Genomic DNA, 15,717 nt, shown 5'->3' with positions numbered 1-15,717 from the left:
GGAGACTTCTAAGATACTGTACTTACTTTCCTCCTTTTTCAAAGTTTTAGTATTTTTTGAGTTTTCATGTGCATGTGAGGAAGAACACTGCTGTGCCTTTGGCAGGTGGAGGACTCTGTGAAAGAGAGGCTTTTCTACAGCTTCCTCTGTGGGCTGATCCTGTCTTACCCTGCCTGTACTATTTTTTAGGGAGCTCAGACTCCAAGCAAGGAATTTTTTCCTTAAAAGCAGCACCTAATGGATTATTCAGAGAATTAGGTGTGTTTACATGTACTTAAAATTGATCCTGCATTTTTTTATTTGGTACTTGAGTTTAAGGAAAACAATTTGACCCTTTTTGTTCCTGAAAATAGTCTCTGCCTGTGCTAACACTGCTGTGTCTTCATTGCCATTTTAACTGTTTTTGAGACAGAAAAGCTGAAGAAATCACAGCTGCTTGGTCCAGTCAGTTGGTGGGTTTTGGTGTTATTTCTTTTTTTTTTCTGAAGGAATATCTATGTGCCAGGAATTCAGAGGCCATTTTAAGCTATGCTTGACTTTGCAGAGCTCCTAATACACTTTCCTTTGTCCTCAGAAGCACACTTTGTTGGAAGTTCTGCACCAACTTTTTTGTTGTTAAACCATCTTCACCGAGGCCAGATTATCTCCCTTTGTAAGACTTTCTGACTCACTTTATTTGTTTATGTAGGGGAGGTTCTTCATATATCTTGTCTTGGTGAATGTATAAAAATGCAGGATTTGCTATTACTGTGGGAAATTCTGTATTTCAGTATTGCTGAATCAACCTAACCTTACTTTTGTCACCTTAATTTATTGCTTTTTGGTAGTGGGGATACAAAACTGTTCAAGATGTATATACCTGAAAGTGTTGGCTGGAGGTGAATAATAGCTTATTAGTGGGATCTTAGACTGTAGACATATCCCAGGACATTTTTGGCCTTCCTTGTTGCCAAGGCTAACTGTTGCCTCATGTTTGGACCACTTTCTGCCTGGACCCCAGCTCCACTTCAGGAAGTGTGCCCTGGGTGGCCAGTGCCCAATGTCTCCAAGGGATTAGTCCATCTCAGGTACAAGAATTTGTGTTTGTCCTTGCTTAATTCCATGAAATAGGGTGGCAGAAGTTTATAGGTACATTTTTGGAATGACCAGGCTATGTCGGTCAGGTTTTAATTGCAGTAGTTTAGGATCTTTTGGAGTTCTTCCTAAGTCATACTTGATTTTAAAGTGTTATTGTAAATTGGTACAGAATATACAAATAATCCTAAATGTATTTTCAGATCTTGATAAGTATACTTCATTAGTAAAATAGAGGAACAGAAAAATATGTGATTTTTTGTGTGCTTAGTTTATGTGTTACTGCTTCATAGAATCTTAAGTTCACAGGATGATAGTTTGGGTTGGAAGGCATCTCAAAGGTTTTCTGCATCCAGCCCCCTGTTGCGGGCAGGGACATCCTCTACTAGGCCAGGTTTCTCAAAGCCCTATCCAACCTGGCCTTGGAAATTTCAGGAATGAGGCATCCAGAACTTCTCCAGGTAGCCTGTGTCAATCTCTCACCAACCTCACAGTTAAAGCCTCTCCCCCCTGTTCTATCACTACACGGTCTTATAAAAAGATGCTCTCTCACTTTCTTTTAGGCCCTCTTCAGGTACTGTAAGTCTGCTAGAAGGTCACTGAATCATGAAGTGGATTTTGTTGGAAGGGACCAACCACAGTGGATCCTGTGTTCCAAGCTCCCTGCTCAAGCAGGAATGTCCTGGAGCACATAGCACAGGATTGTGTCCAGGCAGTTCTTAAATTATCTCCAGTGAGGGAGACTCCACAGCCTCTCTGGGCAATCTGTTCCAGTGCTCAGTCAGCCACAGAGTAAAGAAGTTCTTCCTCATGTTCAGGTGGAATTTCCTGTGCATCAGTGTCTGCCCATTGCCTCTTGTCCTACTACTCAGCACCTCTGAGAAGAGCCTGTTCCATTGTCTTGATAGCTGTCTTCAGATCATGATAGATATTCATGAGGTCCCCTCTCACTTGTCTCTTCTCGAGGCTGAACAGGCCCAGCTGCCTCAGCCTGTCTAGCACTTAGAGGTATTGGCCACTCTGCCCAGCTTTGTATCATCAGTGAATTTGCTGAGCAGGCATCTGCCCCTTCATCCAAGTCACGGATGAAGTTAAACAGTACAGCATTGAACCTAGAGGGACACTACTAGGGAGAGGCCTCCACCTAGACCCTGTGACGCTGGTTGTAACCTTCTGGGATTTGTTGTTCAGCCAGTTCTTGATCCACCTCACTGTCCACTCATCCAGACCACATACCTGAGTTTGTCTAAGGAAATCTACTGAAGTCAAAGTAGACAATATCCATTGTTCTCCCTTCATCCCTCCAGGTGCTGGTTTCATTAAAGGTGGCAATCAAGTTGGTCAAGGAGGATTTAATTGAGTGAAGCCATGCTGACTATCCGTGATCACCCATGTGGATAAGCCTTTCTGAATGAGGTGCTTCCGTCACCTTTCCAGGGATCAAGGTGAGGCTGACTGTCTGGTAGTTCTCAGGGTCCTCATTCTTTCCCTTGTTGAACATTAGGTTGACATTTGCTTTCTTCCATTGTGAGCAGCCTCACAGTCATGTCTGCAGCACTTGTAGATGAATCCCATCAGGACATATGGACTTGTGGATGTCAAGTTTACCTGTGTGGTCTCTACCCCTATCTTCCTTGAGCAAGGGAACGTCTTCACTCCAGAATTGCTTTACCCATGTCTCCTGGGTCAGAGAACCCTGAGGGCTGGTCTTGTCAGTGAAGACTGAAGCAAAGAAGACATTCAGTCAAATGTCGTCTTCTGGCTTCTCTTCATTCTCTGTTACCGGGGTCCCTCCCTCCATTTAGCAACAGGACCACAAAATTCTTATTTTTCTTTGTTATTGATATATTTGAAGAAGTCCCTCTTGTTGTCTTTGACATCATTGACCAGATTTAATTCTAGGTGGACCTTGGCTTTCCTTGTGTCATTTCTACTTAGTTTAACAGCCTCCCTTTGTATTCATTACAAATGGCCAGATCCTGCTTCCATCTCCTATGTATTTCCTGCTTACTCTTGATTAATGACAGGAGTTCCTTGTTTATCTATGCAGGTCCCTAGCCCCATTTGCCCATTTCTTGCTCATCAGGATGCATCATTCTTGAGCTTGATAAGGTTTGCACAGGTCTCCTTCTCAAGCCCATCGCATTCCATCTGGATGTCATCCCTTCCCTCCAGTGTCTTGACCACATACAGCCCGGTGTCAATCCCCCGGTTGCCTAGGGAACTCCCGGCATTTTGTATCAATTATTATGTCAGTCTTTAGTCCCCTCCTTAGTTGCCATGGCTTCTTTGTAAACCCCCCATGTTTCCCCGGTGACCTCCCTGTCCATCACTCTTTGCCCACACACCATCCCTAGAACCTTCTACCGTGGGCGGAAGGTGATTGGAGCAGGAGTTGCTGTCCCTCCCCAACAAGCCTCCTATTTGTTACTATGTCATATCAATCACTCAGTTCTGTTATGTTACTGGCCAGGGGGTGGGTCGCTCCTCCCTTCTGGAAGCTTTTATCATCGTGTGCAAGTTCCCGCCCCCCCGGGCAGATCCCTGCAGCCATGCTCCTTTCCTGAATAAACCCAGATACCACTGCGGAGATCTGCCTGCCTCCTTGCCTTTCTTTGTGCCTGTGCTTCGCTGCTGCGTTTGTCTTGCCTGTCTAACAAGGTGCCGCATTCCCCGCCATGATGCGAGGGAGAGCGCCTTAGACAGCCATACGCCCCGCCCGTCTCCTGCCGGGAGCCAGAGCTGAGCTGCCACATGGCTGTCACACCGAGGCTGCTGAAGTGCCTTTCTGTGGGCTAGTTTGGGCTTAGACTTTCACGCACCGCAGCAGCTGTTTGACGCCCACGCAAGGCCCTTGGACTACGTTGGACCTGTGGTTCGGAGCTATTCAGCTCCATTGGGCGCGGCAGCACCTCTGTTGCAGCCGACCCCCGGTTGCTGGGGGTTGCGCTCTGGAGGACTGGACTGACCGCCTCCCACACCCGTGAGCAGTCCACACGGTATGACCCGCGACACCCGGACCTTCCCTTTGTTCCCACCCAGTTTGGTGAGTTTCCTTTTTTTCACCCCCCCGTCTTTTAACTCAGCCCCCCCGCCATCGGAACTTTGGGGCGGTGGGTGCCCACCGTCGTAACTTAGGGGCGGTGGGGTTCGGTTTTTCCTTCTTTTACATCTATTTCTGATAGGGGTCTGGGCAGGAAACGTTTTCTTCCTCCCTACTTTCATCCCCCCCTTTGTGTGGCTGAATGGCTCTCACCGCTGCTTGCGGTTTTTTGGTGCAGCCAGCTCTTGCTGCGGCTTTCAGTCTGGTGGCACCACGCTTTTTCGGTGTGGCGACGCCCACGGCTTTCGGAGCGGTGGCACCACGGTTTTTCGGCAGGGCGGCTCTTGCAGCGGCTTGCGACGCGCGCATGGCTCCCGCGGCGCAGCAGCGGAGCACCGGTGCGGGTGGTTCCAAGCTTCCACGTGGCGCCCACGTGGCGTGGAACTGGCAGCCGTCGCCCGCCATTCTCCTTCTCTCTTTTCATTTTCGTTTTAATTTGCGGGTGTCGTGAGGCTTGCACGGCTTCTTAACATTGCAGTCATGGGTGCAAGACTGTCCGCCGTGCAGAAGGAGGCTTTGTTTGTCGTTGGGGTAATTTTGGTTGGGGGGGAAGTTTCAATTAAGAAAAAGGAGTTAAAAAGTTTGATTCGGTGGGTCTTCTGCCAGTTCAAAGACACTTCCCCTGACGTTGCAGAGACCTCCGGTTTTGGGAGGAGCTCTCACGTAAACTAGCTAATTTGGCCAGGTCAGAGGGAATTTTGATGATAAAAATAGTCGATTTGGCCAAACACCTACATTGGGTGGCACAGATTATTTCTGTGTTAAAGGAGAAAAATATAAAAGAACAGGGAGAACACCCCTGAGCTTTAAGTTCATCTTCAAGTTGTCCTAGTTCCAGTTCGGTCCCCAGTTCGTCCCTACCCCGTGTTCCTACCCCGCACACCTCTCCCTCCACCCTCAGAAAACCTGGCATCCTGAGGCGGGCAGCTCCCAGCCACAGCGGGCAGGATTCTCCCCATCTTCCTGGCCCCTCTCAAGATTGCCAATTCCCCTGCTGCAGACGTCCAAGGGCCCGGACGCCTGCAGACTCTTCCGTACCCTGTTCTTCCCCTGCTCCCACTTCCTGCGTTGTTAAGTCCCCCAAGTTAAACTCTAAAATTCGCTTTAGGTCCCCGCTCCAGATGGCTCCTATGGAGTCCAAGATGGCGGGGACCATGAGGCACTGCGGCGGGAACAACCCCCTTCTCCTCCCCATAATCCCTTTCTTTTCCCACCACCAAACCCCTTCCTCCCTCCTCCCAACCTCTTCCTTTCCCATGACTCCTCCCTTTTCCTGTTGGCTCCTCCTGCCTCCTGCGCTCCTCCTTCAGCCCCGCCTCCCTTCCCTGCTCCTCCCAGTGTCCCGCCCTCTCCCAAAGCCCAGCCTCGGAGGTCCTCCCCGTGGGTGGAGAGCACTCAATCTTTCGCCTCCACCCAAAGTTCCCACAACACCCCCAACCCCACCCCCTCCTGCTCCCCCATTCCCCCTTCCAGTTCCCATGGTCCGCCATCTTTTTCTCATGTTTCGGGGCCTGAGGGACAGGTGTGGAAGCATGGGGCCCGGAGCCAGCCAACATCATCACGGCAGCTCCGGTGTCCTACCACTGGACGAGGGGTGGGAATCAACGGATTCAATGGTCCCCAGTCTCCCGGAATCTGATTAAAGAGCTCTGCAAAGCGCAGAAAGATTTTGGGAACCAAAGTGAATAGTTTTGGGGGTTGCTGAAAGCCTCCCTTCTGGAAGCGGAGTTGGTGCCTGCTGATTTACGGCAGATCTTCCAGTGCCTTTTAAACACCGCTCAGTTTTCCAGATGGGAGGCCGCATGGAAGAAGGGGGTCATTGAGATTTTGCCAAAGTTGTGGGAAAATGCCGATGTGGGAGAGGACAGCAATGGGGAGAAGTTAACAGTGGAACACCTCTGTGGACTCGAGGAATGGGCAAAAGGCCAAAAGCAGGCTGAATTGACACCCACAGAAGCGCTCAATCAGAGTGCACGAGTAGCACCTCAAGCCTTTTTTAAGATTGCGGCTGGGGTGCCAGCGGTCCCGCTCTCCCATCTCTTTCAGGGACCTGCTGAGCCCTTTGATGATTTTGTGGTGTGGCTTCAAGCAGAAGCAGAGTTTGAAGATGTAGACGAGAGTGCATGGGCGCAGTTCGTAAAGACCATAGAAACATCTAATGCCAATGCAGCCTGCAAGGCAGCAATTCTCAGCTTGTCTTTGCACCTGCATCCCACCCTTGAAGACTTGCTGGAGGTCTGCACCCTCAAAGTTCCACCTCTCCAGAGAGCCGGTGACCTGAAGAGCACCCCATCCTCGCGTCGGGTCGGTATTGCAGACCTCCCAGAAGCCGCTGTTGCTGCCGCCGTGCCACCACCCAGTCATCCTCGACCGGGACCAGGCACCCCAAGACCACTGCGCCGCGATCAGTCCGCCTGTCACTTGTGTGGGAGGGAGGACCATTGGATGCCCGACTGCCCACTCCGCAAGGAGTTCTGTGACTTTAAACGGGGAAAGCAGTCAGGGCATCCTGTGGGGGGCAACCCTCCAAAAAACTGAATTTTGAGCGCAGTGCCCCCCTGCGTGTGGAGAAAATGAAAGGCAGGAAATTACCATCTAAAGGCAGGGGGAGGGAGCCCAATTTTAACCCGCCGCCATCTCAGCCTGTTACCTCTTTGGCTGATGAATTACCTTTTGCTACCGATTGTGACATTACTTTACCTGATGTAACTTGCCTTTCTTACCTTGACCCGAGACTTGTACTGGAACCTGCTCTAACTACCTTTTCTCGTGGTTCTCCTTTCGGGTTGCAGACCACACACGCAATTCATCTTTGCGATTCTAACATCCGTGTGCTCCCCGTGTGCCCAGAGGCCCCACATAACTGGGACAAATTCGACACCAGTTCGTCGTCGTGGGTGACACCAAATTTACACCAATTGATTTGCTAGTTAATCCTGCATTGGTGTCATCAGACCAGCACCTTTTCTCACTCACAATCACTTGTGTCCGTCCCCCATTGTTCCTCCCTCGAGGAAAAATTATCGCCCAGGCCATCCCAGTCCCGCTCATTGACCATGTTAAAGCTGGTGAGTGGGATCCAGACCACCCCTGTGAGTGCTCCAGCCTGCCTCGTTTTCGTTGATGGTTGGGTAAGGGGCAGAAGGAAGCTCCATCTGTGGCTTGGGCGCAGATGGTGGGGCATTCAAAGCCCCGCCTCGAGTGTCAGCTCTTGAAAGGAGTTCGCAATCACCATCAGGGGGATGCTAGACACAGGAACAGATGTGGCGATCATTCCCTTTTGGGAATGGCCGTCACACTGGGAGCTGCAATGTGTTGATGGACACATCCAGGGTGTTGGGGGCAGCCAACTGGCTAAACAGAGTAGGAGTGTCATTCAAATTACGGGGCCTGACGGGCAATTGGCATATGTTCGCCTGTTCGTTTTAGATTACACCGAGCCCCTGTGGGGGAGGGACACCCCTGCCCAATGGGGAGCCAAAATTGACCTCCCGGCTCTCCAGGTTTTTCGGGCAGCGGCCATTGAAGAGCGCGCCACCTGGAAATTGAATTGGAAATCTGATAAACCTATCTGGGTGAGTCAATGGCCACTTAAAAAACAGAAATTGAAAGCGCTATCTGAACTCGTTGAGGAGCAAGTCAGAAAAGGCAACCTGGTGGAGTCCATGTCAGAATGGAACTCCCCAGTGTTTGTCATTCGTAAGTCCAGCAGAAAGTGGCTGCTCCTCCACAACCGTCAGAAAATCAATGAAGTTATACAAGACATGGGTGCCCTCCAGCCTGGGATGCCATCCCCATCGATGCTCCCCCAAAATTGGAATTTGGCTATTACTGACCTGAAGGATTGCTTCTTTCAAATTCCCTTGCATCCAGATGACGCCCCACGCTTTGCATTCACGGTGTCCACCTTGAACCGTGAAGCTCCCATTAGGCGCTACAATTGGCATTGTCTTGCACAGGGAATGAAATGCAGCCCTGTGATCTGCCAGTGGTATGTTGCTTCTCTGCTTGCCCCAATCCGAGCAGAGTTTAAAACCGTCATCATCCATCATTACATGGATGACGTGCTGGTCTGCGCCCCCAACGACGACCTGTTGGTGCACGTGCTCTCCCGTGTAACTGATTGTTTAATTGCTGCAGGTTTCGAGCTCCAGAGTGACAAGATTCAACGGATGCCGCCCTGGAAGTACTTGGGCCTGGAAATCACCAAGAGGACCATTGTGCCTCAGAAATTGGCCATTCACCCCACAGTGAAAACCTTAGCGGACGTCCATCAACTGTGTGGGGCGTTGAATTGGGTGAGTGTCGTAGACATCTTTTTCACTAAAATCCTTTCTTTAGGATTTTTTCCTTCTGGGAAGCTGAGGCCCCAGAGACAAAAGGTAAAAAATAATTATCTGCTGCTGTGGAATGCAACAGGGTGATCCGGATTGGTCTGGTGTGGATGTTTTGGTTCAGTGACCACTCACAGCAGAGCTGGCTCTCGCTCTGTGTTGGGGCCAGCTTGTGTGTTATCATTCTTTACTTTTCTATTCTTAGCTTAGCAAGCTTCTGAAAAGCTCTCCTGCTTTTTCTTTGTAGTATAGTTATAGTATATGTATATATCATAAAATAATAAATCAAGCCTTCTGATAATGGAGTCAACCTTCTCGTCTCTTCCTTCACCCAAGAACCCTTGTGACAGCCCTCACAGGTGAGACCCTGGCTGGGCATTACTACCGAAGACCTAGCCCCCCTTTTCGATTTATTGAAAGGGGGAGAGAAGCTCAGTTCTCCTAGGGAACTCACCCCAGAGGCCAAGTCCGCACTGGAGAAAATCAGAAAATCCATCGAGGCAAGACAGGCCCACTGTTACCATCCGGGCCTGCCTTTCAAATTTATTATTCTTGGGAACCTGCCGCACCTCCACGGCATCATCTTTCAATGGGACAGACCCCTCAAAGCCCTGAAAACACCAAAGGGTAAGAAGGGGAAGGACCGGGGCCCGAGTGACCCCCTCTTAGTCATAGAGTGGGTGTTCCTCAGCCATTTCAATAGGCCTCGCTCCCAGATGTGTTCTGTCAAGCCAAGATTAGCCACCAGCTCTTCCAGAATGTGCCTGGCCTGGTGTGCCAATTCCACCTGACACGTGACCAGGCCAAGGCCATTGTGGCCACATGTCCCCACTGCCAGCGGGACCAGCTGCCATCGCTGCCCGCTGGTGCAAATCCCAGAGGGTTGTCCAGCTGTGAGGTGTGGCAAACTGATGTCACCAAGGTTCCACAATTTGGCCGCCTCAAGTATGTCCACGTCTCTGTGGACACTTTCTCAAGTGCTGTCTTCGCTTATGGCCCACACAGGGGAGAGAGCCCTGGATGTCAAAAAACATCTACTCCAGGCTTTCTCCGTGCATCCCTAAAGTTCTAAAAACAGATAACAGGCCTGCGTACGTGTTCAGGGAGCTCCGGAGCTTCCTACAGCAATGGGGAATAGAACATAAAACAGGCATCCCCTATTCTCCCATGGGACAAGCTGTGATCGAGAGAATCCACCAGAGCGTCAAGAAAGTTCTCACCCATCAAACACCGGCTATGAAGGTGGAGTCCCCTCAAACCCAGTTATCTCGGGCGTTGTATACCATCAACTTCTTAAATTGTTAATTTGAGAATCTTAACCCTCCCATTGTGAGGCACTTTATGCATCACAGTGACCTGCGCCTGAAAGAAAAGCCACCGGTTCTGGTCAAGGACCCGGAGACCTGGCGTTTGGAGGGACCATTTGATCTCGTGACCTGGGGGCATGGGTATGCTTGCGTGTCCACTCCCTCAGGCCTCAAGTGAGTCTCTTCTTGTTGGGTCAGGCCTTTTGTGCCCAAAGCAGGAAAGACAACCATTCTTCCGAAGCAAGTGAAGGTGGCCAGCTGGTGGCGGCGGCGTAAACCAAAACCCTCTCTGCCCTGACCCAGATCTTGTTTCCAATCAGTGACTTTTCCCTCTCCCAAGGCAGAATCAAAAATTTTTTTCTGTTAACATTATATTTTGTTCTTATCATTTCAGTTGACCTGGACCCATGGCTCTCATCTATCTCGTCACCATACTCTTTGCCTGGGTCCTGTGAGCTTATCTCCTGGGAGACTAGCTATCAGGATGAGGCATTCCGGGATGGGCCAGGTCAACTGCAAGAACTGTGATGTTAGTTTTGCTAATTTTGTTCATTATTTCAGTTGCCACTTCTGTTTTCTGGACTCTGTTAAAGAAACTTTCAGTCACATTAACATCAATCCCAGCAAGAGACCGAGAAGTCTTGTTTGGAATACCATCGACAGACGAAGACAATTACGTTGAAATGATTCCTCCTCCACGAACTCAAGACTCCTCGAGTGAGCCTTCTCACGATGAAGAAGAAGAGAACATTGTTTACTGTTCCCTTTTTGAGTGTTCCGTTAATCTAGTTGTCTCCCTCCTTCATTTTCTTTTGGTGTAAAAAAGGGGGAGATGTTGCGGTGTGACCACTTTTCTGTTCATAGTTTAGTTTATTATTCAAGTTATAATTCTAATGTTAAGATTGGCATGTTCTGTTCCCTCCATGTTATGTTAAAATGGTTCTGCCTTGGGCTCCCTCCCTGCCTTCCCCCCTTCTACAGTTATGTGTCAATCCCCTGGTTGCCTAGGGAACTCCCAGCATTTTGTATCAATTATTATGTCAGTCTTTAGTCCCCTCCTTAGTTGCCATGGCTTCTTTGTAAACCCCCCATGTTTCCCCGGTGACCTCCCTGTCCATCACTCTTTGCCCACACCCCATCCCTAGAACCTTCTACCGTGGGCGGAAGGTGATTGGAGCAGGAGTTGCTGTCCCTCCCCAACAAGCCTCCTATTTGTTACTATGTCATATCAATCACTCAGTTCTGTTATGTTACTGGCCAGGGGGTGGGTCGCTCCTCCCTTCTGGAAGCTTTTATCATCGTGTGCAAGTTCCCGCCCCCCCGGGCAGATCCCTGCAGCCATGCTCCTTTCCTGAATAAACCCAGATACCGCTGCGGAGATCTGCCTGCCTCCTTGCCTTTCTTTGTGCCTGTGCTTCGCTGCTGCGTTTGTCTTGCCTGTCTAACAAGGTGCCGCATTCCCCGCCATGATGCGAGGGAGAGCGCCTTAGACAGCCATACGCCCCGCCCGTCTCCTGCCGGGAGCCAGAGCTGAGCTGCCACATGGCTGTCACACCGAGGCTGCTGAAGTGCCTTTCTGTGGGCTAGTTTGGGCTTAGACTTTCACACACTGCAGCAGCTACAGTGGTCCCAAAACCAACATCTGAGGAACACCAGCCCTGGTTTCCACTTGGACATGAGTTTTGACTGAAACTCTTTGACTGCAACCATCCAGCCAATTCTTAATCTGCTGAGTGGTCCATCTGTCAAATACATGTCTTTCCAGTCTAGAGACAAGGACCATGTCAGATGCTTTTCACAAGTCCAAATATGTGAAATCAGTTGTTCGTTCCTCATCTGCGACAGTGTAATCCCATCATAGAAGGCCAGATTCATCAGGCATGATTTGCCCTTTGTGAAGCTGTATTGGCTGTCACCAGTCACCTCCTTATTTTCCATGTGCCTTAACATAGTTTCCAGGAAGATCTTCTCCATTGTCTTGGTGGGCACAGAGGTGAGAATGATTGGCCTGTAGTCTTACTCTTCTACCCCTTTTTTTTAAGTGGAGGTTACAATTCCCTTTTTTCAGTCAGTGGGAACTTCACCAGACTGCCACAACTTCTCAAATGTGGTGGATAGTGTCCTGTTTACTCAGAATGTATCTCATCACATCCCATGGACTTCTGCACTATTAGGTTACACGGACATGTGCACCTTCAGTTCCTGAGGATGGTTGCAAACCTGATCTTGTCCTACAGTGTGTGGTTTCTCTCTCAGCCTTTCCTCAGAAGAAAAATACTCCAGTCCCCTAACCATAACCCTGCAGTCTACAACTTCCTCGCAAGCTGAAATGGTTAAGTGTTGATTTCTTTGCTGAGCAGTGGTATGACATGGGAAACCAGCATGAAGCTGTATTTCCTGGATATCAGGAAAAGGTTCTTCACTCTGAGGGTGGCTGGGCACTGGAACAAGCTCCCCAGAGATGTGGTCACAGCACCAAGCCTGACAGAGTTCAGGAAGTGTTTGAACAATGCTCTCTGTCATATGGAGTGATTTTGGGGATTATCGTGCACAGAGCCAGGAGTTGGAGTCTACTTGTGGGTTCCATCCAACTCAGGATATTCTATGATCCTATGATGATCTTTGTAGTCCTTCACTGGACCCTCTCCAGTAGTTCCATGTCTTTCTTAGCCTTCTGCAATTCAAGCAGCGTAGCTGGAGAACTTGCCAGTGAGAACTGAGGCAAAAAAATTACAGGGTACCTCAGCTTTCTTCATGTCCTGGGTAACCACATCTCCTGTTTCCTTGCAGAGAGGGACCACATTTTACCATCTTGCTTTTATCACAAACATAGCTGTTGAAGAAGCTTTTCTTGTTGTCCTTGATGTCTCTGGAGAGGTTCAATTCTATCAGGGCTTTAGCTTTCCTAGCCGTATCCCTAGCTTCTCAGACATTCTGTCTATATTCCTCCCAGGCTACCTGTCCTTGCTTCTGCCCTTTGGTTTATGTCTGTCTGCAAACTCCTTGTTCATCCATGCAGGCCTGGCATTTCTGCCTGACTTCCTTCTTGTTGGGACGCATAGTCCCTGAGCTTGGAGGAGGTGATCCTTGGATGTTAGTGAGTTTTCTTGGGCCTTTCTCCCAGCCAGGGCTTTGTCCCATGGCTGCTTCACCAAACTGATCCCTGAAGAGTCTGAAGTCTACCCTCCTGAAGTCCAGGGTTTGTGCTTTTTCTTAGTGCTGTCGTGGTTGGAGTGATGTCTAGAATAGCTGCGTTTCTAGCCAAGCAAAAGTGACCTGGTAGTCAAATATTACCCGTGTGCATATAATCTCTTACAACCAACATTTTTACCATTCCAGCCACCAGTACTAATCATGAGTATTGTTTTAATGTTTTTGTCTCTGTACTTTTCTTATGTTTTACATCAGTTTTTTTCTATAGGTATTGCCAGGCATCTGAAGTGGTTGACTAAGACCTAAGGATTTGGAACAGTGGTGAGTCAATGAAATTCTGATCGTATTTTCTGTGTTTTCACATGATGAAGTTTTACTATTGCAGAGGAAGGATGAAAGATGTTCAGTAGTTTATACCTTTTGAATATTTTCTTCTGAGCACAAAGTTCCTGTCCAGAGCATTAAGCAGAGATTTTAAGGAGAGGAGGAGGTAGTCTCATTGGCTGCTCTTGATGAGTGAAGCCTCTCCTCATATCACCGTGACTTTGAAGAAACCTTTAAAGTAACAGTTCAACCTGTACTTTTTGAAGTGGTAACTTGACCCATTGTATTAAAATAATGATGCCTGAATTGCCTTTTCACAATAATGTAATTTTATACAATTAGTGATTCTAAAATGAGATATCATTCTAGAATTGATCATTCTAGAATATAACTCTAGAAACCTGAAGTAAGTTAATAAATTACTTGTTGAATTTAGCTTACAAGACAAATTTTTTTTCTTTAAACTGCACTCTTTGTTTGTAGTTTTTAACTCCACCTCTGCAAGCTGTGGAATCCTTTGTAAAGTTAAATTATTTTCCTGATCTCCTATGCTTATTGCTGATTTTTTGCATTGTGTGTGCCAAATATGTATCATTTTGACTAGAGAAGAGTGCAAGAAGGATCTAAGGAAGAACTTAAAAAATATAAAATACTTTAAAAAGTGAGTTTTGTAATCTTTTTATAAATATATTATTTGCATTTCCCTGTCTGTAGGTGTAGGCTGTCAAAGAGAGCCTTACAAATGTGCCGATAAAATCAGTGTTACTTGTACTTAACAATTATATAGTAGAAGAGAATCACAGAAACATTCAGATTGGAAAAGACCTCCAGGATCATTGAGTCCAACCTTTGACCAAACACCACTATATCAGCTAAGGACATGAAGCGCCACATGCAGTTGTTTCATGAACACTTGCAGGGATGGTGACTACCACATCCCCTGGAACCCATTCTAATGCTTAACCACCTTTTAAGTAAAAAAATCCTTCCTGATGTCCAACCTGAACCTTCCCTTGGTGTAGTTTGAAGCCATTTCGTCTTGTCCTGTTGCTGGCTGCCTGGAAAAAGAGACCAGTGGAAGAAGAGTAAAATAATACTTCCAAAAGGCAACTGCATTTTCTTACCAAGAGACAGTTATTTGGAATAATGTAATGTTTCTAGTTCTCTGGTTTCCATGGCAGAGCCAATTTATGTGAAATATTTCATATTTAAGGGATTTTGTTTGATTTCAGTGCTGTTTGCAGCAAATGTTTAGAACCCATGTATTTTGTTCCATGTGCTGTTGACTTTGGTGACCAATGCACTGGGAAGCCTTTGCCTTGGCTTTTTTGTTTTTTGCTGTAATGGCCTCTGAAAAGTATGTTTGCTCTTCATTTCAAAAATTAGCATTTAATTACAACTTAGAAGGCATCTATCAGTTTAGAATATTTGCATTCATGTGGGTCTATATTTACTATGTCCTCTTTATTTCTGGTAGCATGTAACTAGAAAAAATAGATGAGTGAATTTAAAGTTTGTCAGTTAGTTCTGGATAGTTCTTCTTTGCCTACATTTCAATCTGCCCTTTGCTCCCATCCTCCACTGCCTGACAATTACCAGGACTAAACTGTTGTATCCATGTAATCATCAGTGCGCAGATGGAATGAAAGCATTATAGACAGTTCATATATCTATATTCAACAAAAAATACAGATATTCTTTTCTCCAAGTTTGACGCTGTTTTAGAACGTGATGCTTAAGAATTGAAGTGACTCTTATTAAATTCTCTGGAATTGCTTTTTGGGTAGTGTTACAGATAATATAACTTACTTTATAATGGTGTGCCTCAGACCAGCTAAGGCGGAAGTCCTATGACACTTAACAACAGAACAGAAACACAGCATGTGCATTAATAATCAAACTTAAAAAACAACTTGAGCAACTGTTAGCAGCAGCAGGTGGGAAACCAGTGTACAGGGTTAAGTGTAGTGGTGATGACAAAACTGCACAACTGATAAGATTAACTGTGAGGATCTAATATGTTTAAATGAAAATTGGAATGATAACTTCCCTTCATAACAAAATATGTAAATAATGTCTCTCTCGTGAACACAGCAAAATCAAGTTGTCCGCATTTTATTCAAAGGCATTGCATAATTTGTTTTGGGGAAAGATTTGAAAATAGCTAAGCACTTATTTGCATAAAAATCTTCAGTTGTAGCAAAATAATTAATAAGATTGTAATTGGAAGCACTAAATAAACTAAGATAAAACTCTAAAGGAGTAAATTACCTTCTGCTAATCTCTTATTAAATTCTTTGGTATTTTGCTTACTCTTTTGAGCATTCACATAGTTCTTCACTTGTGTGTGCTCCTTTTGTTGAAATATAAGTGAGATAGAAGCTTATTAATGCCTTTTCTAATAAACATAATGGTTAGACTC

General features: G+C 47.0%; 1 protein-coding gene across 4 annotated transcripts in view; it reads left to right on the top strand.

The window, feature by feature from the left end:
• Positions 1–15,717, top strand: part of LHFPL2 (LHFPL tetraspan subfamily member 2) — a 126,096-nt gene that overhangs the window by 57,887 nt on the left and 52,492 nt on the right. Inside the window, exons 2-4 of one of the 4 annotated variants that reach the window (XM_030968500.1) lie at positions 2,382–2,519; positions 8,318–8,475; positions 13,240–13,292. Coding sequence is in view for 1 of the 4 variants with exons in the window: in XM_030968502.1 (XP_030824362.1) it covers positions 8,318–8,431 (114 nt within the window). In the remaining 3 variants the exon portion in view is untranslated. Of the gene's footprint in view, positions 1–2,381; positions 2,520–8,317; positions 8,476–10,212; positions 13,207–13,226; positions 13,293–15,717 lie in introns of those variants that run through there. The other 3 variants (XM_030968501.1, XM_030968499.1, XM_030968502.1) reach the window with 3 other exon arrangements.

The sequence above is a fragment of the Camarhynchus parvulus genome, chromosome Z (genome assembly GCF_901933205.1).
Source record: "Camarhynchus parvulus chromosome Z, STF_HiC, whole genome shotgun sequence".
Lineage (NCBI taxonomy): Eukaryota > Metazoa > Chordata > Aves > Passeriformes > Thraupidae > Camarhynchus > Camarhynchus parvulus.
The sequence above is the reverse complement of the archived record's forward strand: the minus strand, read 5'-3'. Positions and strand labels throughout refer to the sequence as shown.